The sequence below is a fragment of the Prunus persica genome, chromosome G7 (assembly GCF_000346465.2).
Source record: "Prunus persica cultivar Lovell chromosome G7, Prunus_persica_NCBIv2, whole genome shotgun sequence".
Taxonomy (NCBI): Eukaryota; Viridiplantae; Streptophyta; class Magnoliopsida; order Rosales; family Rosaceae; genus Prunus; species Prunus persica.
In genome coordinates, this window is record NC_034015.1 from 17276152 (window position 1) to 17302302 (window position 26151).

General features: G+C 38.5%; 7 protein-coding genes across 9 annotated transcripts; 3 read left to right on the forward strand and 4 right to left on the reverse strand.

Moving 5' to 3' along the window:
- Positions 803–3158, forward strand: LOC18769805 (protein POLLENLESS 3-LIKE 2). The gene is made up of 4 exons (XM_007201915.2): positions 803–1313; positions 1423–1635; positions 1731–1886; positions 1982–3158. Exons 1-4 carry the CDS (start codon positions 1146–1148, stop codon positions 2915–2917), a joined length of 1473 nt encoding a protein of 490 aa, XP_007201977.1. The 5' UTR covers positions 803–1145; the 3' UTR covers positions 2918–3158.
- LOC109950245 (L-ascorbate peroxidase 3, peroxisomal-like) lies at positions 3194–5338 on the reverse strand. Its single transcript, XM_020568606.1, has 9 exons — positions 5203–5338; positions 4735–4868; positions 4613–4662; positions 4459–4524; positions 4325–4373; positions 4151–4233; positions 3986–4065; positions 3801–3903; positions 3194–3549 (listed from the first exon to the last, which is right to left on the reverse strand). Exons 1-9 carry the CDS (start codon positions 5313–5315, stop codon positions 3367–3369), a joined length of 861 nt encoding a protein of 286 aa, XP_020424195.1. The 5' UTR covers positions 5316–5338; the 3' UTR covers positions 3194–3366.
- On the reverse strand, positions 5540–8346 carry LOC18769065 (L-ascorbate peroxidase 3, peroxisomal). Its single transcript, XM_007202343.2, has 9 exons — positions 8083–8346; positions 7638–7762; positions 7278–7327; positions 6774–6839; positions 6637–6685; positions 6393–6475; positions 6226–6305; positions 6011–6113; positions 5540–5906 (listed from the first exon to the last, which is right to left on the reverse strand). The coding sequence occupies exons 1-9, from the start codon at positions 8193–8195 to the stop codon at positions 5715–5717; spliced, it is 861 nt and encodes a 286-aa protein (XP_007202405.1). The 5' UTR covers positions 8196–8346; the 3' UTR covers positions 5540–5714.
- On the forward strand, positions 10575–14036 carry LOC18769472. Of its 2 annotated transcripts, none has more exons than XM_020568041.1 (5): positions 10575–10792; positions 11085–11832; positions 12006–12223; positions 12453–12676; positions 12988–14036. In XM_020568041.1, exons 1-5 carry the CDS (start codon positions 10721–10723, stop codon positions 13766–13768), a joined length of 2043 nt encoding a protein of 680 aa, XP_020423630.1. In that variant the 5' UTR covers positions 10575–10720; the 3' UTR covers positions 13769–14036. The 2 variants fall into 2 exon arrangements, with proteins under 2 accessions (XP_020423630.1, XP_007204230.2); XM_007204168.2 differs by having other exon boundaries at positions 11088–11832.
- On the reverse strand, positions 14530–16602 carry LOC18771250 (L10-interacting MYB domain-containing protein). Of its 2 annotated transcripts, XM_020568044.1 has the most exons (4): positions 16316–16602; positions 15888–15990; positions 15370–15726; positions 14530–15291 (listed from the first exon to the last, which is right to left on the reverse strand). In XM_020568044.1, the coding sequence occupies exons 2-4, from the start codon at positions 15888–15890 to the stop codon at positions 14764–14766; spliced, it is 888 nt and encodes a 295-aa protein (XP_020423633.1). In that variant the 5' UTR covers positions 15891–15990; positions 16316–16602; the 3' UTR covers positions 14530–14763. The 2 variants fall into 2 exon arrangements, with proteins under 2 accessions (XP_020423633.1, XP_007204771.1); XM_007204709.2 differs by lacking the exon at positions 15888–15990.
- On the reverse strand, positions 16975–21519 carry LOC18771771 (cell cycle checkpoint protein RAD17). Its single transcript, XM_020568042.1, is given in 13 exon segments — positions 16975–17485; positions 17708–17768; positions 17858–18056; positions 18251–18376; positions 18632–18835; positions 18838–18982; positions 19076–19386; positions 19667–19769; positions 20104–20160; positions 20419–20466; positions 20559–20644; positions 20898–20955; positions 21067–21519. Coding segments are annotated over 13 exon segments (1797 nt in total). The 5' UTR covers positions 21262–21519; the 3' UTR covers positions 16975–17281.
- On the forward strand, positions 22810–25847 carry LOC18771889 (3-dehydroquinate synthase, chloroplastic). Its single transcript, XM_020568043.1, has 8 exons — positions 22810–23337; positions 23796–23946; positions 24037–24204; positions 24297–24523; positions 24804–24927; positions 25100–25162; positions 25246–25389; positions 25479–25847. The coding sequence occupies exons 1-8, from the start codon at positions 22970–22972 to the stop codon at positions 25608–25610; spliced, it is 1377 nt and encodes a 458-aa protein (XP_020423632.1). The 5' UTR covers positions 22810–22969; the 3' UTR covers positions 25611–25847.

Below are 26151 nucleotides of genomic sequence, written 5' to 3' on the forward strand. Positions count from 1 at the left end.
GATTCCCTGGCGGCTTTTCATTCCATTGACAACGAAAATATCTTCGTGAGTCAGATTATTAAATTCAATAAATTTCTTAAATATTTTGCAAATAAATATGATGGCCTCAAGTCCAAAGATGGATCATGGATGTATGGCATTAACATGTCATAAATGCACCAAGAAGGGAGAACATGCCTGGGTTTGAACGTGTAACCCTAATTTTTATTTATTTATTGGGTTAGACTAATTAAAATAAATAATTAAAAGAGTTTGGGTAAGGTAAGGAGCACGAGTGAGCGTTTAAATTACTATATCACATGTGTCATTGGATTAATCCAATGGCATGTATTAAAGAGGCCCTCACAAGACTTCATGTTTAGGTTTTTAGGTGAGCGGGACTGTTACACTGCATAATCAAATAAGAATATACTCAATTAATGATCTACAAAAGCACTAAGTGATAATCGGTTAGCGACATAATACGACACTAATAACTCAATTGAACTTATTAAATTACTAATGAGTTAGTGCTTGAGCATTATTAATACAACTTAACATCTTTATAACATAATATATCTATTGTCGAAGCATATAACACTTCCTTGTATAAGAAATGAAATTTTAACTTAATATTTCTCCATCCATATAATTGGACGTTTATATCTCCTTGGTCATTTTGAACCTAGGGTAGAATTTAATTTGAAAATAATCACCTATGTTCTTGAATTTGAATATGTAATTAAAAGGGGATATTCGTTCAAAATTGTCAATAAATTTTTTTATGTAAATCTTGTATGTATGGCATGTAGCATCGAATATAGAAAATGGAAATTAATAATAATTAGCAAAACTTGGACAACGGCGCAGATACGCGCATACTCCATTTTCCGCCACAATATAGAAAAACACCCGCAACGGCTAGTTTGTCGAACGGTAACACCCCAACGGTCAAAAAAATTCAAATCTCTATAATTTCTCATATTACCCCCCACGAAACCACACCGTTTCTTTCATTCTCTCTGCCCCTCTCTCTCACCCTCCTTCCCCATTCTTCTTCTCTCCTCTGAGACTTCTCTTCTTCATCTAAAAAGCCTTCCGTATATCTTCTTCATCTTTAGATCTCACTTCTGCTATAAGATTATATATATCATTCAAATTCAAAGATGTTGCAAGATATGTGGAATGCTCCGCCTGGTTTCAGACCCACCAAGTCTGCCCCTTCCTCACCAGCCAAGCCTCTTGGAGTTTCGAGGACCCGGTCAGAGTCGTTTCATGTGACTCACAAAGTCCCAGTAGGCGACACTCCTTATGTTAGAGCCAAGAATGTTCAGGTAAATCTTCTGGGTTCTTTTTAAAATTTGGATCAGAAATCTGGAAATTGTTATTTTTTCTTGTTTTGGTTCATGTTCTAATTGATGGGTGCTTTTTGTTTTCCAATAGCTGGTGGATAAGGATCCAGAAAAGGCGATCCCACTATTTTGGGCTGCCATTAATTCTGGGGACAGAGTGGACAGTGCTTTGAAAGACATGGCTATTGTGATGAAGCAACAGAACCGGGCTGAAGAAGCCATTGAAGCCATCAAGTCACTGAGACACCGGTGTTCGGATCAAGCCCAAGAATCTCTTGACAACATTCTTTTAGATCTTTACAAGGTATGAAAACCCCCCAAAATATTCGTAAATTCTAATTATAATATGAGACTTACAAGCAGTTACTGAAAATTTGGACGAAATTTTTTTTTCTGTAGAGATGTGGGAGATTGGATGACCAAATAGCACTTTTGAGGCACAAGTTGTACTTGATTCAGCAAGGGATGGCCTTCAATGGAAAGCGCACCAAAACTGCCAGATCTCAGGGGAAGAAATTTCAAGTCTCTGTGGAACAAGAAGCCACCAGATTACTGGTAAGATTTCGATATGCAAACGAAAACCAAAAATTTGTTATTTCACTTCAAAATTAGTGACAACAGTGAGACTAATTCTGTGTTTGTATTTTCAGGGGAACTTGGGGTGGGCTTTAATGCAGCAGAACAACTACATTGAAGCTGAAGATGCTTATAGGCGTGCTCTAACAATTGCACCAGATAATAACAAGATGTGCAACCTTGGGATTTGTCTAATGAAGCAAGGAAGAATTTCTGAGGCTAAAGAAAATCTTCGCCGTGTTAAACCCGCAGTTGCAGATGGTCCAAGAGGAACGGATTCCCATCTCAAAGCCTACGAAAGGGCTCAGCAGATGCTCAAGGATCTTGAGTCTGAGATGATGAACAAGGGCGGGGACCGGGTTGAGCAGAGCAGGCTTTTCGACGCCTTCCTTGGGTCTTCATCGATTTGGCAGCCTCAGCCTTGCAGAGACCACCACCACAGCAGCTTGCCAGTAACAACAGATTCTGTCAAAACTCACCAAGATGAGTTTCCTGATGAGAATATCAATTCAAACATAAACGTATTCACAAACCAGATGGGGCTTCCTCAGCATAAAAGTATAAAGCAAGTTCCTCAAGCCCCTCCTCCTCCTTTTGGAAACTCACTAAATGTTGCTGCACAGCCTTACTACGCAAAGTTCATGCCAGCCCCAACTAGCAATCAAATTGCTGAGACCCTTAAGAGAACAAGGTCTGGAAATGCTGCCAACTCAATGAGAGTGACCGATGCGGCTGAGATCACAAAGCCTACTGTGGAATTGGGTGTACCAGAGAACAAGACCAGAAGAAGGCTCTCTCTTACATCTGAAGAAACAGGGGACGAGTTAACAAATTTGTTGCCCGACAACAAGGACTTTGAAGAGGCTATCATCTCTGCGGTTATTGACCCAACTAATGAAACTGGGAAGGTGACTGGTACCAGCAACAGTTCCGGGATCTTTCCGAAGAAGATTGAAAAGAGGCTGAGGGTTTTTCAAGATATTACTCTCTCTTTGAGTCCAAGGGCCTGAACTAATTTAATCTAATTAGTCTTCTATATTAATCATTTACCTTTAAACTCATTTAATTTGAAGAATTGCATAGTTTTTTTAGGCTGGAGATGAACTTGTTCTCCTTTCTTTATCTTATCTTCTGGGAGAGAATAGAGTATGTAGTTGAAGTTGTACGGGTAGAGTTATTCTATGTATGCCTTGCAAATTGTAAACAGGGCCAATCTTTAACAGAACAATAATAATAAAGGCTCTTTTTCTACAACTCTCAATACTGTGAAGTGTGAAATCATTTTTGTTCTGGCTCGTTTAAAATCAACTGTCACACCATCATATTTATTCATGACAATTTACATAAAATCTGGACAACAATAAAATTTAAAAGAAAACATAAGGGTTTAAAGGAGGGATATTTTGGAAATATTGGTGATTGAGTTGTCTCAGGTTCCCAGTTAACTGTAGTTTCCACTCTAATTGAGGGTCTTCATGTCTTGGATGAAACCTTGGCATTTGTCGTACACTAGCGCTGCAACTATTGCAGCAGCAATGCTAAGAGTAACTACTAGTTTCGGACCCAGAGAAGGTGAGGTAAAGCCAAGTTCTGATAGTTTCTTGTGTGATACTGCATAATCTCTGAAGAATGCTTCATTATCCTGCTCATATACAAAACACTCATGTTAATTGCCAGATGTGAATATGGTAAAATTATCAACTACCACAGCCTGTGATGTGATACCAATCTTTTTTCTTCTCGTAAGCATGGAACACTACAAGGAATTGCAGAAAATAGATAAGTTTCGTAACCACAACAATCAACGGTATCAACTAACTGCGTGGAAATCCTTGCGTTCTCCTAACTTCATTTTGTTTTTGGTTTAATTTTTGGCTTGGAAACTTTATTTACCTTTGCATATAGCTCAACATATCGACGGAACACAGGATCCTCCACTAAAACCTTGTCTGTGGGAAGTTTCAACAGTCCCTCTGATTCCCCTTTCAGCAGTTCCCTGATCACAGAATTTATATCTATAACCAGAGGGAACATTCATTATTGCATATAAAAGTAGACAGCTTTCATGAATGTCTTACACAAAATATGAGTTATCAAACTTTTCAGGCTCCTTTGTCCAGGGGCCATCAAAGCCAGATCTGTTCTGATGTGCCCTTCCCTACAGAACCAAAAGAAAAGAAGAGATGAACTCTACGTACAACGAAAACATTGCCCACTTTTAGTATATGGATGGAGAAAGTTACCAGTGTATGGCCTCCAGACAATACCACAATGTCCTTGTCAGACAGGCCCATACGATAGAAAACTTCCCTCAAATGGGATGCACCTATTAACGAAAGGAAACAAACAAACATATTTCTTGTGCTACAAGCTGAATTTGCAAATGAAAAACTTGATGAACATGATTGATGACATACCAAGTTTTGCATCGGGAACGCGCCCGTCGGCTGGAGATTGAGTTGAGTCCTGATTGAGAGATAAAGAAAGGTATACATTTTTTAAAGAAAGAAGAACACCTTTTAAGTAGGTGTTTCAAAACCGATATGCATACCTTTCTGCCCGGAACAAAGTTAATGGATGGACCTCCAGTGATCTCTACTGCAACAACCCCAGCAAGCTGGAAGACAAACCTTTGAAGTTAGCCAAATTGAGGGTTTCATCAATAATAGCTATTATCCATGTCAAACTATGCATTGCATAACAACCTGGTAGAGGTCAGCATATGTAATTTTGGGGTGTTTGGCCTTCACTTCTTCTGAAAATCAAAGCACAATCAGAAACACGTAGAGAAAGTGAATTGAGAATAAGTAAAAAAGCAAAAGCTTACCACATAAATTAACCGCAATATTCAGTCCAAAATTTGCACTACGGTTTAACTCTTCCTCGTTCCTGATTGAGCCATTAGGCCCTCCAGCTACTCCATTCTTTGGTTTAGCGTCGTATGTTGCTGCATCATGCCACCTATCAAAATAATGGTTATATACTTTACTTCTGATTGATTTAAGATCACCTGAACCATCATTAATTAGTTACCATTTCGATAAAAGTTAGAGACTAGATTTTTAAAATGGTATATTTAAGGCCTAAGAAGGGACCAAATTGTTAACAGCAACAATCGGGTACCCCCACGAAAACAGCTAATGATCCTGTTTGGTTGCTGAGAAAATGATGAAAATAGCGACAACAAGACATCACATTCAAAAGGGCATTTCCTTTTCACCAGTTTTCTTGAGCAACCAAATGTAAGGTCATGGGAGGACCAAGTTTAAGGGAAAAATGAAGAATGAACATTTACGCTAAACGAAGCATGAGAGGGGCGCAGTTCTTGCTGTAGATAAGAGCACGCAGGTCTCGTCGAGCCTTCTCAATTTCATTGAGGTACTCTTTGTTTACTACTGGTGCGGCCATGACTCGAGAGAGAAGGGCTTATTTTAGTCACACTTTACAAAGAAGACGATTTTGATCCAGTTTTTATGGGGAGGTTTAAAAGAAGAATCGGAATAAAGGAATGACTGGCAGGAGGGTTTTGCAAGCGAACAAGAAAAGCATTGGTTCCCTGTTTCGAAGGCCAGGGAAGCATCATCTTGCACCTTCTTTCTTGTGCTTTCAAATTTCTTGGTGAAGTTACGAAAAGCAAGCAATATATGGGCCATATCTATTGGAAACATGTCCTTTATAAGTTCAGTTCTAGAATTTCAGAACTTATTACAGAACAGTAAGACAATTAAGTACTAATAACATATGTTCCCCTGACGGAATATGCTTCACTGGCTTCTCATGATATTATTTAAAATATTTACATTTTTACTAGACTTTTTTACGAACTTCGTATAAGTAACTCAGGATCACAACAGCTGCAGCAACGGCAACTCCCACAGCACTTTGTGCCACCAAAGTACTTGTCTTTACAGCTTCCTTGACACTAGACGATGGAGCAAAGCCTAGCTCTGATAGTTTCTTGTGTGACACTGCGTAGTCTTTGAAGAATGCATCCTCATCCTGCAAGGTAATAGAGCCAAAAGGTAAAGCCTTGATTTCACCCAAGCTCTTAATTTCCTTGCAATTTATTTACTGATTTACCGAAGATAAATCAAATTAGTTACCTTTGCATAAAGCTCAACATAGCGGCGGAACTCAGGATCGTCCAATAAAGCCTTGTCTGTGCGAAGTTTCAACAGCCCCTCTGATTCCCCCTTCAGTAGCTCACTGATAAAAATTTAATTACAACATAAAACAATTGTCAATGTGTGCTGCATTTGGTCCTACCAATTGAAAGTTTTAAAAATCAATTGTGTTAAGTATAATATTGATTTCTTACACAAAGTATGAATTGTCGAACTTCAAAGGCTCATTCGTCCAAGGGCCATCAAAGCCTGACCTTTCTGGATGTGCTCTACCCTACAGAAACAAAGAAGTATTCAATATATGTATATTTTATATAACTGAAAAGTATTTTGCACATTGTTGAGTCCATTAAAAAGCTACCAATGTGTGGGCTCCTGACAATGCCACAATGTCTTTATCAGACAGACCCATGCGATAAAAGATGTCCTTCAAATGTGATGCACCTGCAGCAAAATCGAAAAAACAAACCATTACAACATTGAAGGAAATCAGAATAATGATTTGTTCATCTTCCTTTAGCACACTAATAAAAAATAACCCAAGAAGAAGAGACAGAACCTAAGTTTCTGTATTAAAGCAGCTGAAACTTTATAGGCATGCATACCTTGTTTGGCATCTGGAAGCCGTCCTTCTTCCGGAGACTCCAGTGAATCCTGGATTCAGAGATAGAAAGAAAGTTGAACAACTGCAAGGAACATACTTGATAAATATGTTATTAACAACTGCCATGAAGGAACATACCTTTCTACCAGGAACAAACTCAATAGTAGGGCCACCAGTGACCTCCACAGCAACAACCCCAGCAAGCTAAGATCATAAGACAGTAAAATTACGAGTTACTCAAATCTGGTTCTCACATGGAGCTAGGTAACTAGCTCATCCAATATTTACAGAAAAAAATAAAAGCCCCTAACTATTGAATGTGTGTGACGTTTTTTATCTGATCAAAATAAAACTTGCTCCATTCATAAAACAAAATAAATAAATAAAAACTAGACCTACATTGGTAGATGAGATAGAAAGTTTCCATAAAGATGAGATCCTCCCCAAAAAATCACACATCGGAACCATAATTCATAAAACAATGGCCCTTGAAATCTACCAGAGTCCATTGAGCTTTGCAGTGTATTATGTTACACAAACATTTTCCTTATGAAATAGCATATATCAAGGACCAAACAACAAGTACAACATAAAGCCAAAGGTTCACAACAAAACAATGAGAGATTATAAAACTACAGCCACCTGGTAGAGGTCGGCATATGTGATCTTCTGATACTTGGCTTTCACTTCCTCTGTTATCAAAACAGAACAACAAAAAGAATTAGGGGAAAATTCAACTGTTTGGCATCTACAATTAAATTTCTTGGGAGACCGAATGGTTTCCAATTTCAGTCATTTCAAAGAGTACAACAACTCAGAATTGGAATTAACTCTAGGATACTGCAAAAACAATAGAACCCAATAGATAAGCTCTGCATATGAGTTGACCTCATCAAAATCAGTACAAATTTTTTGCTTTTTTAATATGAAAATTATCAGTATAAACTATCAATGAATTGCTTAAGAACTTCAGTACAGATAAAAGTTCCCAAAAATTCTCACCACAAAAATTAACAGCAATTTTCAAACCACTATTTGCGCCATGGTTTAGCTCATGCTCATTCCTGATGGAGCCATTAGCGCCACCGGTTTTCGTTTCAGCATTGTATGTCCCAGCATCATGCCACCTGCCTCAATTGATTGAAAGTGACTTCTGATTAGTAAGAATTTAAAATTTAAAAAAGAAAGAATAAATTAAAACTTTCTTCTTCTTTTATTCATTGACTTTGTTGATCGAACAGTAACAGACTAATGAGCTGTTTGGTCAAACGGAAAATGCAAGAAAGAAAAAAAGAAACTAAAAACCTAAACAGTAAACTCATCCTTACTCAAAAATAAAACTAGACACTAGATATAAATTTCATTTCCCCTTCCTTCTCCTAGTTTTTCTCGGAAGCCAAACGGAACGTGGAAACAGTAAAGACGAAAGTGAAAAGAGAGCACTTACGCCAATCGAACCATGATAGGAGCGCAGTTCCTGACGGAGATGAGAGCGCGAAGGTCCCGACGAGCCTTCTCGACTTCCTTGAGGTACTGCGCGTCCACTACTGGTTCCGCCATGAGAGAATCGGCCGACGAAATCGCAGGCTTTGCGGAATCGAAGGAAAATCAAAAGCGAAGACGGCAACGAACCAAACGATTGAATTGAAGGCAACGATTGGTGTATGGATATACTGGATTGGATTAGCGGGAGAGAAGCTTGAGCGTTTTATTGTTATTATTATAATTTTATTTTTCGTTATTATTTTATTATTGAAGGTGATTATGGTGCAGCGTAATTAGAGCGCGTGTGGAGCACCTGGCTTGGAGAGCACGATAAGTGAACTATTGGGAGGTGTTGGTGGAGCGTGGGATTTAAAATGATTTGTGAGCGCGTGTGGAGGAGAAACTCCTTATCTTTCTTGGGCTTCGGACCTTCCAGTGCGGTCGTGGAACGGATTAACGAACTATTTTGACGAAAACCTTGGGGTATACGGAAGGACGATTATCGTTACGTTGCGCCCGCAGTTTTGGTCTGGCCCAGTAGGGCCTAAAAGGCTTTGAGAAAGATGGGAGTTTTTGGTGAACGTACTGTGATTCTTGTAGCCCAATCATTTCCAAGCCTTGCCGATTACCGCAATCCGAGAAAAACTTTCATGAGGCGGTTCTATAACAATTCTGTGTCTAGACCCTAGGTGATATGAGACATAGACCCAGAATATGAAACCGTCTCATGAAAGTTTTTCTCCTTCCAATGTTTGTGGAAGTTAGGTTCTTAACTCTTTCTTTCTATGATATTATCCTTTTGGGAACTGATTTGTATGTTGCACTCATTCTCTCTTACCTTGACTAGAAGGGGATGTTCTTGTGAGAAAAATTAGCAATTAGGTTATATTGTAAAGGGTGTTTTTGTATAATTAGCTAGTGTTTCAAGTTTTCCTATTTAAAAAGTTTGTATTTTATGTTGGTTATTAGAATTTAACACGATATAAATGTTAGGTGAACAACATAACGTACCTGACTATCTGACAGGAAAATATTTATCCTTTCGTACTTATACGTGTACTTCAAATCTGCTCACTTATGTTGCCACCATGTTGGTACCCGCATTTCTTTTTGTTGACTTATTGTTGAATTTCAAGTGCATAGTGGTTTAGGTGCATGTGGTGCAGTATTGTACGAGTACGTCTGAACACTGAACACTAATTTTAAAACAAAGGCTAGCATATGTCCGTACAATTGTTGATGCACTTGGTCTCCATCTCTAGCTTCAAGTTTGTGATAGACGTGGTGCAGGCCAAATTAAGAACCCTAGATGGTAACAAGCTCAAAAGCTCTCTGCTTTCTTCATCAGTTAATAATTTTCTGTCAAAGAAAACAGAAGACGTATAATTGCATTGCTGAGATGAGTCAGGAAGCTTCAGTTTGTGAAGTAAAACCATCACATAATATTATGATTAAACATGAGTTCCTGTCAACGACAATGGTCCACATATGCATTGGTCACTTGAAATCAACGGTTTATAGTTGCCCAAACAAATCTACATTCACTTCAATCAAGGGCCTATAACTGTTGATGCACACGTTAAAGACTGTGTCTAACATTTTATATATGTGCCCTGAAATGAAATGCTCTCTCTCTCTCTCTCTCTCTCTCTGGAATCCACCACGGTTCCCAAAAAGAACCAAAGAGATAGAAAACAAAACAAATTTTAACTTCCAATTTGATACCCATCTGATATCCGTATCAAACAAAATTTTTGTTTATATCATATGGTAATAGAATATACTTAAAAGTACAGTTTTTTATTTTGAGAAGAATAATGCTGTCTGTTTTTAGTATTAATATAAGGTTTCTTTGATCGGATTAACATTAATTTATTTGAATTGTTATTTTAAGTAATTCTCTATTTTCATGTTTCTCTCGAGATATCACAACACCGTTTGATTGTAAATTGACTCAACTGTTAATGAAAAGAACAACTTATATGTAATATGTTTCATATACATAGATGTATGAAACACGATATGTATATATATGCTTTTCTCTTTAAAATCCGTCAACATAAACGTGCAATTTGTTTACACACCACTTGTTCACTTGGGATTCAAATCATCAGCGTCCCAAAATCCAAATGTTAGAGTTAGTTAGAGTTTGAGGTTATGAGAAAAGGAAACTTAACGTTATGAGTAAAATGTTGAGGTTAGAATTTGAATTTATTTTTGCCACAAAAAGCTCTCCAGCACTTAAATCAGTTGTGGCAATCCAATAACTTAATAAATGGTGGTAAAAACAAAAAAGAAAAGAAGCTTGAAGAGTTGAAGCCATAACTCAAACTTTGGATGCTGACGGTTTTGAGTTCCAGACTGACACACCAGCTCATGGTAAATACAGACACATGGTTGGGGTAATTTGGTCAGTAAATTCAAATATATACAATGCTCTCTGGCTCGCTTCCCAAAGCCCAGTGTCTCTGCTCCAGCTCAAGCCCTGTCCCTTGTCCCTCCACCACATCCTAGATAAGTCCCAAACCTACATCTTCACTTCAGAGAGAGAGAAAGATAGATCGAAAGCTCCTGAGTTGAGATCAAATCAAACTGGGCAAATGTTGTTTTGCCAACCCAGAAAATCCTACAAGAAGAACATTGCAGCTACTAAAACTGTGTGGTTTTTGGAGGTAAGTGTGTGCTTCTCTGTCTTCTGTGTCTGTGCCCATCTGGGAAAGAGTTACAGAGCCAAAGCAGCCAACTTTGCCTTTAAAATGTGCACAAAATACAACCACTTTTAGAGTTTAGACCACCTTTAGCAGAATCCATGACCCCAATAACATGAAAGACCCTCCATTGATGGAGACACTGCAAGCTTCATCTGTTAATATATAGCTAAAAGAACCTTCCTTTTTCTTTTTCTTTTTTTCCAAAAAATCCTTCTCATTTTTCCTTCTTGTTCTTTTTCTCTCTGGTTTTTAGCAGCAAATCAAGCGGATCAAGAGGAAAATGGGGTGTTGCTATTCGAGAATAGATAGAGAAGAGATGGTTTCGAGATGCAAATCAAGGAAGAGGTACATGAAGCAGCTCGTGAAAGCAAGACAAGCTTGGTCTGCAGCTCACACCATGTATCTTCGTTCTCTTCGCAGCACTGGTGCTGCTCTGCTCCAATTTTCAAATGCCGAAACTACCGTCCATCACCACAACAACCACTACAGCCACCACAACAACCACCACTCGCCACCACAACCGCAAACCCCACAAACCCCTCTCACCCCACAACCGCCGCCGCCGCCGCCGCCGCCGCCACTCAGCTCAAGCTCTGACACATGGACAACATCAACCACAGCCTCGACAGCTCTCCCGCCTCCGCCTCCCCCGCCGCCGCCTCCGTCGTCCACATGGGATTTCTGGGACCCATTTGTGGCTTCTTCTTCGAGGCCAGTGACTGAAGAAGAGTGGGAGGACAACACGACCGCCTCCGAGGCGGTGATCACCGTCACGGCTGCGAGCACGGCGGCGCCGCTTTCTGTCGTCAGTGGGTTTTCTAAAGAGAGTGGGGCGCCTACAAGTGAGCTTGCCATGGTGGTTTCGAGAAATGCTAAAGATCTGGTTGAGATTATAAAGGAACTTGATGAGTATTTCCTCAAGGCTGCTGATGCTGGCGGACTTCTCTCCTTGCTCTTGGAAGTTCCCACCCCTGGATTTTCTTCTTGTCAAAATAAAGGGGGTAAAGTTTTTTTTTTTTTTTTTTAATGTTTGAAGTGATTTTCTTTTTGGGTTCTAGTCTGTTTGTTTGCTGAGAAAACTGGGGAAAAATGAGAGGAAAGAGAACAATTTTAATTTTTACTGTTTTATATTTTGATGTAATGAATGGTTTTGTTTTTCTTTTTTTTTGGGCAGGTAAAGTTTATAACCATGGGTGTAATTTGAGCCCCTCACTGTGGACATGGGGAGGTTCAAGTCCCAAGTTTGGTGGGTTTGGAAAGATGGGTTGTGATGAGATGGTGCTTAGCCATTTAGGTAGTGGGGTTGGAGAGGAGGGTGTTGTGAGTAGCAGCCATTGCTCTACTGTGGAGAGGCTTTATGCTTGGGAAAAGAAACTATACCAGGAAGTCAAGGTAAACTTTTGGTTCCCATATCTTTTGTGGGCTCCTGGTGGAGCTTTTGCCCTACACAATCATATTGTTTTGTTATTTTAATTTTACTTTTGGGGCCCAAGCATGACATATGAACTTTGGAGTTTTAAAGTTATTCAATGAGATCATGCACATCCATGTGTGTGTGTGTGTGTGTGTGTTTTTTTTCATTTAGTTTAGATTTATGTTTTCGTTTTGGGGATGGTTTTAGGATGCTGAGACAATAAAGATAGAGCATGAGAAGAGGGTGGCTACCTTGAAGAAGCTAGAGATGAAGAGGGCAGACTATGTGAAGACTGAGAAGACCAAGAATGATGTGGAAAAGCTGGAGTCACAAATGATGGTTGCTTCACAGGCCATTGACACAACTTCTGCTGAAATCATCAAACTCAGGGAGACAGAGCTGTACCCTCAACTCATTGAGCTTGTCAAGGGGTTAGTCTTTTTTTTGGTCAATACTCAAAGGGTTAGTCTTGAGCATACACGAGTTTTCTTTTTCTTTATCTTCTTTTTGGTAAATATATCATCTCAAATTAATAGCCATAGATATTGAATATCTGGCTTAAGAGAGTGAAAGTCAAAGCTCTGATATTTTGGGGTAGCAGTAAAAAATTTCGTTTGACTGCTTTTGACTGGTTGTTTTGTGTCCTTTGTTTGCTTTTCCTTAGAAAGATTTACTGATTCGTACAGCCATGTAAACTTTGAAAATACCTTAACACAATACCATATTTTGCTTGCTTTTACAGATTGATGTGCATGTGGAGAAGCATGTATGAGTGCCACCAGGTCCAAAAGCACATTGTTCAGCAGCTCAAATACCTGAACACAATACCATCTACTGAACCTACATCTGAGATTCACAGGCAAGCAACACTCCAGCTTGAGCTTCAAGTCCAGCAATGGCACCAGTCATTTTGCAACCTGGTCAAGGCTCAATTGGACTACATCCAGTCCCTAACAGGATGGCTCCGGCTTAGCCTCTTCCAGTTTAGGAGACATCCAATATCAAAGACAAGTCAAGAATCAAGAATTTACATGCTCTGTGAAGAATGGCACCATGCAGTTGACCGGATTCCGGACAAAGTAGCATCTGAAGGAATCAAGAGCTTTTTAACCGTAGTTCATGCTATTGTAGTTCAACAAGCAGAGGAATATAAGCAAAAAAAGAAGTCAGAATCGACATTTAAAGAGCTTGAGAAGAAGGCAACTGTGCTTAGATCGCTGGAGTCCAAGTATGGCCCATATTCAATGCCTGATTCTGCTAGCACTTCTACAAAGAACCCAGTTGTTGAGAAGCGGGCAAAGGTGGAGGTGTTGAGGGCAAAAGCAGAAGAGGAGAAGAGCAAGCATGAAAAGTCAGTGAGTGTGACAAGAGTCATGACACTAAATAACTTGCAGATGGGGTTTCCTCATGTCTTTGAGGCGATGGTGGGATTTTCAAGTGTGTGTATGCAGGCATTCGAGTCACTATATAACCAAGCCAAAAGTGCTAATCAGGAGCTTGACGTTAAGAGGTTACTACCGTAAGGAGAAGATTCGAATTTCAGGAAGATTGGCAGCACTGTAATCAGTTTTCTGTGTATATCGCGCATCCATTCAGTAAGCTTGATGTTGAGGGGGTTCCTAAAATAATTAGAAGACTTAAAAGTTCTGGAGGAATGACAGCATTGTAATCAGTTTTCGTGTATAGATAGATGCACATCCTTTCAGTTATCATTAACCATAGTGGAGGAGACTATCAGTGGCAGGATTCCCCTTTTTAAGATAACCTTGACACAATTATGCAGATTAGGGAAACACCGACCCGGAAACAGAAGTGGTTGAATGTTTGGAATGCAACAGAGTAAGGATATTCTAGTTAGTTTTCAACTTTTCAAATGTTTGTTCTGTTTTCTCACATGAAAGGCGTCCGGAATGCTATTTACTCTTCCCTTGTTTAGTTTGATAGTTTCCCTTTTCTTCTTGTGGGTTGACTGTTCAGTTTTGTTTAATTATTCTTAATGAAGGTGTTTTTTGGTTTGTTTTCTAATTCGTTTGTTTAAAGTACTATGGCAGTTGTTATGAACCACAAGCAAAATTCAAGTTCGGAGAAAGAGAAGGCTTTGTAGGTTACCTTTTCTTCTTAGTGTTCACACATTACATTAAGCCTGATTACAATATTCAGATTCATTAAAACTAGATTTTCATATCAGGAAGAGGAGGCACAACAGGTTGCTTTCCATAGCATCTTTGCCCATGTTCTCTGTGTTTTGGGCTAAAGCCAAGATATTGTTCATGTTGGCATAATATAAGTCTAGAATTGAAGGGATTATATTTGGACCTCATGTTTCTTTACAGTTCTTGTGTATTACAGAAAAAATTTTGCATACCTGAGATTCGGAATGTAAACACACTTACGAACCAGAAGTTTGACGAAATGGGTTAAAAGTAAAACCAGGCTGCTGAATATATATACAAAGCCAATATTCACACAACACAGATTAGATAAAGATCAAAACTACATGAAAGTTTTATCAATCAATCTAGTGAACGGGGTCTGATGTGCACTTCCTAAGCAACCAAATCAAGCGTTTTTCACCTTTGAGAGACAAGAACACCTCCCTTGCAATAGGTTTGTTGAACAGATCAAGCGCAGCAAAATAGACTTGCTCATCAACACCTTGCATCTTATCCAATTCTGCAATACAATTAGCTATGGTGTATCTAGCATTATGTTGCTGTGTAGCAGCTGTCCTTAGCTTTGATGCAGCTGCCATCTCCAATATAGCTCCTGCAATAGCATCATCAATACCCTTGCGCCCTCTTTTACGGATGCCAGTAGTGCTAGGTGTACTAGGTTGAATTGTTTCTTGATCATTGATGGCGTCATTTGCTTCCTCAGAATCTGATGAGGACACTTCTTGCTCCGGTGGACGAGAATTTGGATCCCCACCCTCATGTTCAGCTGGATGGTCATGTTTCCCGTTTGTTGGTGGTTCTGAAAATATAGTGCACAGCTCTTTATAAATTGGGCAGCCACTGACTTTTAAAGTCTCGGAATCAGGATGTTCCTGCTTAAAGAAGAATCCTACATATCAGGTAGGTTTAGAATTGTGCTGTACAAGCAACATATATGACGAGGAACATACCTTGACATATTCAGCCCACACTTCATCACTGGCTACAATAGCCCCTGTGGATTCATCCCAACTGAAGTCACTTCGATCAAGAAGTGAAGTAACTGTAACATAGATCCTCCTCAAAACTGCGCCTCGGTTCTTCAGTTGTTCCTTGTCCCATTTCAGACCTGTTCTCTTATGGAACTCATCACACATATACTTCCATGCTTTCTTGCCAAAATTATGATTTTTTCTGTTCCCTTTGTGTACTTGATCCACCATTAAGTTTACAAGTATTTCAGTAAGATGTGTTGTCCACCTAGCCCTTGACTGTTGCTGCTGATGTTGAAGCGTTAGTCCCCGTGTCCGAGTAGGACGGTTTGCCATCTGAAATCACAAAACATGATTCAAACTAGAAGGCAGGTATAAGCCCAAACAACTAATGCCAAAGAATGAATATTGCCCTAAATTTTATAATTGTGTCAACTTTACATAGACAAAAAAGCAACAAATGAGTTGACTAACAAGCTCAAAGAAGTCAAAATTACCATGTTCTGAAGTCTGAACTGACTTAAATGAACCACCTTTTTATGACCAGGGGATGGTTGCACGGATTCTGATGGCAACCCATTTCTTCTTATAACCCCACTTCTATTCAAGAAGTCATTTCAGAACATTCCCATTACAATTTTTACATCAAAATGCAGACCCACTTGGGATAATCATGCATCTGCTTGACTTTGAGTACGGGTGACAAACAACATGCAAAATACAATACAACCTCAATTGATAAAACTTCTACAATTAAGACAATAGTTTTCCCTGATGCAATTTTCACCAAATAAAAAACATATTAACTGAAAAATTAAGTGCAAAAATAATTTGAAATGATTCATATTTCAAAATTAAAAGATTGAAAGTGTTAAAATAAGCGGAACCAAGAATAAACCCTAAAGAAGTGGAGAGAGAGAGGTACCTTTGAAGAAGCCCCAACTCTCCGTTGAGGAATGAACTGCTGCTATATTATTAAGGAGTCTATATACCCAATGATGATGATGAGGCGGAGGAGGAGAAAGTAGAGGGAGAGTCTGAAGACAAAAAAAAGCGGAAGAATCGCCGATTTCCTCCGAGTTTAAGAACTGCGTTTTTCCGGCGAACAATTTCGTGCTCCCAAACAAGACTCTCTCTCAGTCCCAAAAAAATTAAAAAAGTTAAAAATTTCTCGCTTTGCCTTCGTATGTTCAGGAGAGAAGAGTAATTTTGCTATAAGTCGGAATTAGATGTTAAAGACTTTTTTTTGTTTGCTTTTGTCTTTTTAGCGAAGATTTTTCTGTGCTAATTTTTTCTGTGATCATATTTATTTTTTAGTCATCTTGAATAGGGGTAAATAAAAATTTATTAAATTACCATTGACGTTACATACAGTCCATAGTAATTTCAAGTTTCAGCAATAAAGAGAATTAGGAGATAAAATTTATAATTTCAAGTTTTGACATTGACTTTACAGTCCATAGTTATATTTTAATTTATATTTTCTTACACCAGATCATATTATTTTGTCGGAGATAAAATTTGCATTTTTATTATTTCTCAAGAATATTTGTAAGTTTCATTTGTTCTTCTGATCACAAGAAATTTCTCAAGAGAATCAAAAAACGAAAAAAATACAATTCTCAAGATAGTGGTTTTTATAAGCACTTAATCAGCTCCTAAGAAGACTAGAGCTAGCTCTTTATATGACAAAACTTCCACTAATGACTGTACAAACAACTCGGATTTCCAAATCTGGCATTGACCACAAAAGGTTGTACAACTTTCGTTCGGTACCAGAATTTTTTTTAACATTACCCAAAAAAAAAAAATAATGATTACTTTCTAGGAACTAGTTTACAGGAACAAGCCAATCTAAACTAAGTTTTGCTTCTCAAGTACTCCCTATGTCTTACCATTCTTCTATTTCATCATCAGAAATTTCGGTTTCTTGACCGTCAAAACTTATCGTTTCAACATTGTCTTCTTCCTTGTAGCCTTGCAGTGTCCTAAATCCAAGCCATTTCAACACAGGTGTGTACTCAGTAGCAATAACTGTCAAATCGGATGCACACATTCCACTATAAGCGCCAAATCTCCGTTTTACCATCTCCTTCTGCAATGGCACATAAAAAAGAAATGTCACAAACAGCGGGGAGTAAGTACTATGGTGGTTTAAGCCATTAAAGTGACTGACATGAATATTATACATAACCACATCAATCATCTATAAAGACCTAGTACTAGCTACCAACCATATAATTTATTTCATTAAGTTCGAAATATGACACAGAGCAGCACGCAATCGAAAGTGATGCAATTTAAATTCAAAACCAACCTTGTTACGCAATGATGATTGCTCAACCTGCCAGACCTTTGGCCGGCGAACGGCATGCCACCTGCGTACTTGCAACAATTGGTGATATTATCTGAAATTACATGAGTCGTTGCTCACACATTAGGATTAATTCAAGCATATAGAGAATACCTGGAAGGCAATGGATGAAAATTTCCAAATAGGACACCCCGAGCAGCAACTGAGGCGCCAGCTGATTGTAGAATATTCTCTGCCTCATACTGTCTACTTAGCATTCCACGGAAAGTAGCAAGAAGCAAGTCAGCATCACCTAAATATGAAGCAACTGCCCATGCATCATCTATGGCCTCCTCACTCAGAAAATCTAGAACTGCAAGAAAATTGTGTGGAAGAGTTAGAAATCAGCAGCAGTCTTATGACAGAAAACAGCAGCATCAATATGCTACCATTTTGCTCTCTGTCTCACATGTGTATGCATGTGTGCATACACTTTGCATCCATGTATGACAAAGAATAATTGTGATTACATTCAGGAAGTCACAATTTATAGGTAAAAAAGGTCACCATTTTCATGTAGAAAGTCGGCAACAGGCCTAGCTTGTCCATGTGCTTGGCATAGAATCTTTTCTGGAGCATCCATTTTTAGTGGTAGTCTAGACAATCCTTCCCGCACATGAAATGCATCTCCGTCTACAAAACAAGAACATGAGCACAGATGTGAACATCTGAAGTGAAATTAAACCCTCAGGTGGGTATCCACACTTGAACGATTGTATATATGTGTGTATGTATAATACATATATATAAGGGATTAAGTTGTTCCCAACTTTCGAGTAATATATTCTTGAGAATTTAAATGGGGAAAAACATTTAACAATATGCATGCACCAAAAAACTGACTAAAATAAAAGGTCAAAGCTGCATACTACTTTCATCAGAACATACCCGCCATGACATTTTCCGTCTCTCTTTTGTTATGCAGAAACTTCCCAAGGGCATGGAATAGAGAAAGTGTATCATCTCTGCCAAATTGGAAGGAAAACCCGTCATCCAAAGCATTTACTTCATATGGTTTCTCTTTAGCAGATGTGGTAGCAGGACTTGATGAAGACAACAAATGCCTCGGATTTGGTTTCAGAAAGAAAAATGCAGAGATGTAATTGCATGTCTAATGTCACCTCCACTTGCTTTTGCTATTAGACTGACTTGTTCAGTAGTCACATTACACTGCTCTTCTTTACATATTCTAGAAAGTACTTTCTTGATGGAATTATCTGTTATAGGATTGAAGGAGACCTGACAGTTTCCAAAATCATTATAAAAAGTAAGCATTCAATAATGACCTTAAAATTTTTTTAAAAAAAAAAGAAATTGATCAAGAAAGGTAACCTTACAAGCCCCAACATTTTCAAGAGACAACTGAAGTTCTTCTAAGTATCCAGTGGAGTGATCTGCTGAATCGGCTTTACCATAGTCGGTGATCAATATAGCAGTTGGTATCCGAGTAGATTGCACAAGAAGATGCAAACAGTTTTGAAGTCTTCCAAAAGCAACTCTACCATTTGTCACCGGAAGGTCATCAATTAAGAGTATGATTGATGATTTTGAACCCTCATTAAGGGATGATGGGATCAATCCATACTTCCTTATTCTCTCCACAAAATTTTCAAATTCATCCAACTTTGACATGTAGCGTATTCCTAGTAGCAGATTGGTATATGCCAACAACAGCATAGTCTCCATTAGATCACTTCAAATTCAAATCCTTTACGGAGATTTTATGTATTGTAATTTTGAAGCTTGGTTTTTCCTCTTGCATTACATTTCAATTTGTTTTCGTTTTATCTTTTATTTTTTGCAAAAATACTGATGGTAAAGTTAGATTTCAATTTGAGAATACTCAACTGCAAAGTCATGAAATTTATACTCCACTCTATTTAACAAACCCTTGGCTGCATGATTAAGAATTACTCAAAGTACCTGCACTGGAGTTGTATAAATGTTCTTGCCAAACTACAGGAGTTGGTGTGTTCCATTCACACAATGTGGCTCCAAGGTGAGATGCAATCGCATGAATAGTTGCCTACAAGATGAGAAGAAGCATAACTTTTAGTCAAGTGTTTGATTCTATTAGCAGAGTTCATTCAAGAAGCAAATTTTTAAAAATATAGTAAATAGCCCATCACATAAATTATCTGAAGCAGCAAGTCAATCACTTGAGAAAAATAATATTAATCATGCAGGTCATAAGCCCATTAATCAAATTCTTGGGGAAGTTTTGTTTTAAACTTAAATGTTGGAAAGGATGACACAAGAATTCTTTTGCATATTTTGAAGAATGGAAATCCATGAAACTAACAAAGCAACTGAACAAAAGATCTCAAGAATAAATACATGAATGAAACTATGACACATACGGATTTTCCAACACCAGCTTGCCCAGTGATGACAAGAACATGATTACTAGATGAACCCTGTACATTATGAGAGAAAAAAAAAAATTGAGATCCACAATAATGAATTGCAAGTAAAACAGAAAAGAACAGAAATTGTGAAAAATGAATCAAGAACAGGAAGAAAAAAATCACATAAAAAGAAATAAAACTCCATAGTTGTAATCAATATTGGAAAAGTAATCAAAGATGTCTACCAATTAAAGGAATCATTTTCCAAGTAAAATTAGACTTGCTGATAGTCTTTTGAAGGAAAGGATCAATGAAAAATATAATAACCTTTGAACTTGCTAATCTTTCTTCAAACCACAACTTAACTTCTTCCACCTGCAATTACAAAGACAAAGATGGAATAAGAAATACGATCAATCTGGTAATCAGATATTCATTATTTACAAAACAAAGCCAATAAAGTCAACCTTCTTCTTGTGAACAGCGAGCTCCTCAAAAGAACGGGGTTTGTATTTATCGACCCATAACTCCTTTACGTTGCTTCTTCCAGAACCTGATTCATACTTCCACAATTATTATAGGTATTACCCACTTCAAGAATTAGTAATATTAGCTGTGGCCAATTTTATTGTATCAGTTGTAATTGTAACCATAATAGCACACGATAAAATACCAACAGAAATCAACATTTGTCAGAGCCACAGAGATTACAGAGGCAAATGGAAGCAATGAAACCAGTGTTGAGTGTAAACAAAAAGGAAACCAGCACATGAAGAACAATAACTATAGTTACATCAATGGCATACCATCAGATACCTTGAACCCACTAAACACTTCGTCAAAATCTTCACAGAACAGCTTGACCTGCATAAAAAACCATTTCGCTTAAATTGCATAAAACTTATCTCTACTGTGGTAGGCTGCATATTCGATTAAGTATATAGATACTAAACAACCAAGAAATTTACAAATTACCTCATCCCAATTACTTGGTACTGTGCCCAAGCTAGCGCGAGAACTCGAAACACGAGCCCTTTTGGATCGTCTAGGGTTTGTGCGCGGAACCGTAGAGGTCAATTTGGTCGGTGTATATCTCCGATTGGCGCTCGATGAACGATCTCTATCTTCTTCGTCCGATGACAAGACCACCACAGTGTTCCTCTTCCCCATCACAAAGACAACAAAAAACTCAATTTCCTATGGTTTTGTGCAGACGATGATCCCTCCAGCTCGTAGCTCCATAGCTCGAGAAGATGCACAACCCTAAATCGTTGAAGAAAGAAGATTTCGAAGTACTTCGGAGCCTAAACGCTGCGTTTTGAATGTGAAATGAAACAGAGTGAACAAAAATAAAGCTTGAAATGCCAGATTTTGGGTGGAGTGGCACTGGCAGTGAAGAGAGGTTTGGTTTCGCGGGTTCGAAAATTCGCGGGGTTTTGTCACATTTTGTACTGTGAGAATGGCAAGGCGTCGAGGAGAAGCCAATGGGGTAATGCTCCGGTGCATCGACTTTTAGTAGTAAATTCGTAAGTCTACGCTCGGAGCCGTTAGATTCATCGATTGGATATTTATAATCGTAGTGGGCCTGTGAGGTTTTCGGACTCTTTGTCTCATCGTAGTGGGCCGATTGCCTCGGCAGAAGTAAAAGGTTGGTCTTTTTCTAAGCCCAACTCCAAAATACGAGCTTCAATTTAGTTATTTTCTAAAACCTCCATTTGCCACGTCGACTTTGGAGTTGTAAATGTCTTACATAAAAATGGAGTCCACTTCATCTAAAGATTGGTCTTTATTTTTGTCACGTCAACATTTAACAGAGTTACTAACACTCCCACTAACAAAGGGTTTTATTTGTATGTTTTATGTGACTTCATGTATTGTTTTGCAAGATTTTAAAGTTTGGGTATGAATTTGATATTTCTCCCAAAGTTTAGGGGGTTTTATATTGTTAACCCTAAAAATAAAATAAAAATTATCAAAAAGGTTCAGCCTAATGAAAAAGGGTCTTAACTTGCTGACTAGAGATTTCAAATTCAAATCCCCACATCATCATAGACTCATAGTTGTGTGTTTGTGAAAAATCCCCTCTCATATAATTTAGTTATAATTTAGACTATCGCTTATACTTTAAAAAAATAGAAAAATAAAAAACAAACAAACTTATGGTTTCATTTTGTATCATCCAAAATGTTATGTGATAAAAAGGGTGATGCAATGCAATGGTCCAAATTCAATTTTATTTTTTTATTTTTTTATTGATGACACATTTTTTAGTAGTGACACATGCTTCTCATTTTGTTTGTGAGTGGCACATGTTTTTCATTTTTTTTATTATATATATACAGTCTTGATCTCTTGTACCACAGGAGTTTAAGAGATTGTAGTCACTCACTATTAGATATTAATTCAATGGTTCAAAAAAGTTTCTTAAAAGAAGTGCAAGAGTGAGTGAACTATTGAATTTACATCAAACGGTGAGTGACTATAAATCTCTTGAATCCATGTAGTCCAAAAAATCATGAATGTATATATATATATATAAGAAGAGAGCAAATACACTGTATGAGCCAACTGATGTAATCTACAATTGTGCAAAAATACCATTTTTAAAATTATCAAAGTTGTTTTTATCACGAAAATTTTTAATTTCTCACGATAAGTAGTGTCCATATTGCGAACTCCTCGAATCGGACCTACTGGTCGGTCCATCTCGTGGCGCCCTCCAATCAATCTCTCCCTCCCACTCACCTACCCCGCCACAATACATCTTCTTCCTTCTTCAGCATAACACAATGCCCCACTTCTTTATCACACCAGAACCAGACGCAAAATCACCACCCTCTCCTCTATCTCCACCCAACCCAAACCCCCACCCGAGTCCATGGCTTCCACGGCCAGCCCATTCTCTATCTCCGTCTCTTCCAAGCCGACCCTGAAAGCTTCTGTCTTCACGCCCAACAACTCGGCCGAGCTATCTCTTCGGGTTCAGAGCTCTAAAGCCGCTTCTCTGCGGTCTTCGTTCGTTTCGCAGGGCTCCGTTGAGTTGACTCGGCGCGGGAACTCGGCGTTGAGAGCGAGTCGAGTGAGATCGACGTCGAGGATTATGGCGAGTTCGGCGCAGGTGGTTGATCAACCGCCAAGTAAAACGGGTCCTGTGGCTCCCACCATTGTGGACGTCGATTTGGGTAATCGGAGCTACCCAATTTACATCGGATCCGGACTTCTTGATCAACCCGAACTTCTTCAGAGGTTTCGATTCTTAGCTTGCTCTTAAAAGTTTCAAATGCTCATAATTTAACATTTTGTAGGTCGTGTGTATTAAAATTCTGTTGAAATTGATTATGTAAACTCGTAATGTTTTCAGTTTCTGAGAGAAATGTATAAGAAAATGAAAAATTAAACTTGTGAATTAAAAAAATTGTACTTGGAGTGATTGGATTTAGTAACAGGGCAAGCTAGCAGCTTTCTATGATAGTAAGTTTTCGGAGAAATGCTGGTTCTATCATCTCTTAATGCTGACGCTTTAAATTTTCTGAGCGAAATATATACGAAGTGAGAAATTAAGATTTGAATTTTTAATATTTTTACGTGGAGTGATTGGCTTTAGTAAAGGGCAAGCTTTCGTTTTTCTTTGAAAGTAAGCGTTTTTAATTCTTTTGGTTTCGTGGATACCGGGGTGCTCATAGTTGATTATTAATTTAATATAGGCATGTTCATGGAAAGAAGGTTCTTGTGGTCACTAACAACACAGTTGGGCCATTGTACTTGGATAAAGTTGTTGATGCTTTGACAAGAGATAACCCAAATGTGTCGGTTGAGAGCGTGATTTTACCAGATGGTGAGAAATATAAGAACATGGTAGGTGTCCAAATGCTTGTTTAAAGTTTAGTCTATAAGGTGGTATTTTGGAAGTTGCATTATGAGTAACTGTGTTCTTTGAACTGGTAGGATACTCTTATGAAAGTTTTTGACAAGGCTATTGAGTCAAGACTGGACCGAAGATGTACATTTGTTGCCCTTGGAGGTGGTGTGATTGGTGACATGTGTGGCTTTGCTGCTGCTGCTTTCCTTCGGGGTGTTAATTTCATTCAGATTCCAACAACTGTTATGGCACAGGTCTGTCACTAGCTACTTCTTTCCTTTTTATGAATCATGAACTTATCTATGAATTTCTCATGCATCAAATTTTTATGTTGGTCGACTTGCAGGTTGATTCTTCTGTTGGGGGGAAAACTGGTATAAACCACCCTCTTGGGAAGAACTTGATTGGTGCTTTTTACCAACCCCAATGTGTGCTTATAGACACAGACACACTAAACACGTTGCCAGAGAGGGAACTGGCATCAGGGTTTGCTGAGGTCATCAAGTACGGGCTGATTAGGGATGCAGAATTCTTTGAATGGCAGGAGAGGAATATTCAGGCTTTAATGTCCAGGTATAAAATTCACACTAAGGAACAGTGAAAAGTTTCCAGACTCAGTACCGTGTTGCATATTTCTCATCATTTGTGGTCTATTTGACATGAAAAATGTCACAGGACATGAAACCAAGAGAATATTTTGTCAGAGCTAGTGCTCGTGACTTTAAGCCTTTAACAATATGTATAGTCTAGCCATTTTTTCTTTTCTAGTCTGTTGAAGCTTCATGACTAATTGTTCTTGCAAAGGATGCATTTTAGATTAGTTATGTTGATGAGTATAGTTGGTGCATTGCAGGGATCCAGGGGCATTGGCTTATGCTATAAAGCGCTCATGTGAAAACAAGGCTGAGGTTGTGTCCTTGGATGAGAAGGAAAGTGGACTGAGGGCTACACTGAATTTGGGTCATACATTTGGCCATGTGAGTTTTGGCTTTGAACACTTGATTGTCCAGTCTAATTTCTTTTTATTTTGTGAAAGTTTTGCGAGCATTTGTATTAGTATGTGATCTTCTCCTTTTGTTATATTTTGGAATACTCTGCTAGATGGTCCATCTAATTAAATCTTTTGCATGTTCTGCCATGTCTATTCAGGCAATAGAAACTGGGGTCGGCTATGGGCAGTGGCTCCATGGGGAAGCTGTTGCAGCTGGCACGGTAATCAACCTCTACTTTTTCATTTCTTGGTTCCCTCACAAAAGCATTCCTCAATGTTCAAAGAGCTTGTGTGATATGTTTAGGTTATGGCTGTTGACATGTCATACCGCCTTGGTTGGATCGATGAATCACTTGTGAAGCGAGCTAACAACATTATCAAGCAGTTCAAGTTACCTGTTGCCCCTCCTGAATCCGTGACGGTGGAGATGTTCAGATCTGTAATGGCGGTAAGAGGATGAGGCTGTAAGATTACTGAAGGAGCTGAATAACTTCTTTGCTTATTTCTTAATGTGTCTGTCTTCTTTTGGTATGGCAGGTTGATAAGAAGGTAGCTGATGGGTTACTAAGGCTCATCCTTCTGAAAGGTCCTTTGGGCAATTGTGTTTTCACAGGTGATTACGATAGAAAGGCCCTGGACGAAACACTCAACGCATTTTGCAAGTCCTGAATCGTCGTCGTGTAGTTGATGTTGTACCAAATGCGTGCGCCTTCTGAACCTGCATTTTGTATTTTAGATGGCCCCAGGCTTCCCTTTAATTTATTGGCAAGAGCCCTTGGCGAGTTGTAATCCTATAAATTGTTGCATTTACAATATATTCAATTATGGGAAATCATGTTGTTTTAACACTTATTCTATTGTGGATATCTCGAATAAAATGTGCACATGCTTTTCTAGTTCCAACAATTTTTCATTCCTTCATGTTTTGTTTTACTTTTTAACCTCTGATCAGCCGCATGCTTGTAAGTCATAAACACACAAGGAGCTAGCATTGTCTAACACATCAAACCTGTGGGAAACTACCTTGAGAAGCAAATAAAGCATTCTTCCTCTTCCCTCCAGCAGTCACCGGTCCTGCATTGCCTCATGAATGTTCCTGAAGACATAGGTTAGAGAAAGATGGAAACCAACTGGAAAATGTTTCGGAGTATTTCATGGTACTACTAATGTGCTGAATATAAGTCAAAATGATGTGCAGGAAAGTGTCAAA

Bases quoted from the DNA above. Each gene is read 5' to 3' on its own strand.
- LOC18771250 (XM_020568044.1), bottom strand. The intron at 15,292-15,369 runs GTATGTTCCTCG...TTCTTTAAGCAG, and splicing joins TGTGGGCTGAATATGTCAAG to GAACATCCTGATTCCGAGAC.
- LOC18771889 (XM_020568043.1), top strand. From the start codon at position 22,970: ATGGCTTCCACGGCCAGCCCATTCTCTATCTCCGTCTCTTCCAAGCCG. The intron at 24,524-24,803 runs GTATAAAATTCA...GGTGCATTGCAG, and splicing joins ATTCAGGCTTTAATGTCCAG to GGATCCAGGGGCATTGGCTT. The intron at 25,390-25,478 runs GTAAGAGGATGA...TTGGTATGGCAG, and splicing joins TGTTCAGATCTGTAATGGCG to GTTGATAAGAAGGTAGCTGA.
- LOC109950245 (XM_020568606.1), bottom strand. From the start codon at position 5,315: ATGGCCGCACCAGTAGTAAACAAAGAGTACCTCAATGAAATTGAGAAG. The intron at 4,234-4,324 runs GTATGTCATCAA...TTTCGTTAATAG, and splicing joins CGTTCCCGATGCAAAACTTG to GTGCATCCCATTTGAGGGAA. The intron at 3,550-3,800 runs GTAAATAAAGTT...GTATATGAGCAG, and splicing joins ATGTTGAGCTATATGCAAAG to GATAATGAAGCATTCTTCAG.
- LOC18769472 (XM_020568041.1), top strand. From the start codon at position 10,721: ATGTTGTTTTGCCAACCCAGAAAATCCTACAAGAAGAACATTGCAGCT. The intron at 10,793-11,084 runs GTAAGTGTGTGC...TCTGGTTTTTAG, and splicing joins AAACTGTGTGGTTTTTGGAG to CAGCAAATCAAGCGGATCAA. The intron at 11,833-12,005 runs GTAAAGTTTTTT...TTTTTTGGGCAG, and splicing joins TTCTTGTCAAAATAAAGGGG to GTAAAGTTTATAACCATGGG.
- LOC18769065 (XM_007202343.2), bottom strand. From the start codon at position 8,195: ATGGCGGAACCAGTAGTGGACGCGCAGTACCTCAAGGAAGTCGAGAAG. The intron at 6,686-6,773 runs GTATGTTCCTTC...CTCTGAATCCAG, and splicing joins AGTTTGTTCCTGGTAGAAAG to GATTCACTGGAGTCTCCGGA. The intron at 6,114-6,225 runs GTAAGAAATCAA...AATTTTTATCAG, and splicing joins TTCGACAATTCATACTTTGT to TGAGCTACTGAAGGGGGAAT.
- LOC18769805 (XM_007201915.2), top strand. From the start codon at position 1,146: ATGTTGCAAGATATGTGGAATGCTCCGCCTGGTTTCAGACCCACCAAG. The intron at 1,314-1,422 runs GTAAATCTTCTG...GTTTTCCAATAG, and splicing joins TTAGAGCCAAGAATGTTCAG to CTGGTGGATAAGGATCCAGA. The intron at 1,636-1,730 runs GTATGAAAACCC...TTTTTTCTGTAG, and splicing joins TTCTTTTAGATCTTTACAAG to AGATGTGGGAGATTGGATGA.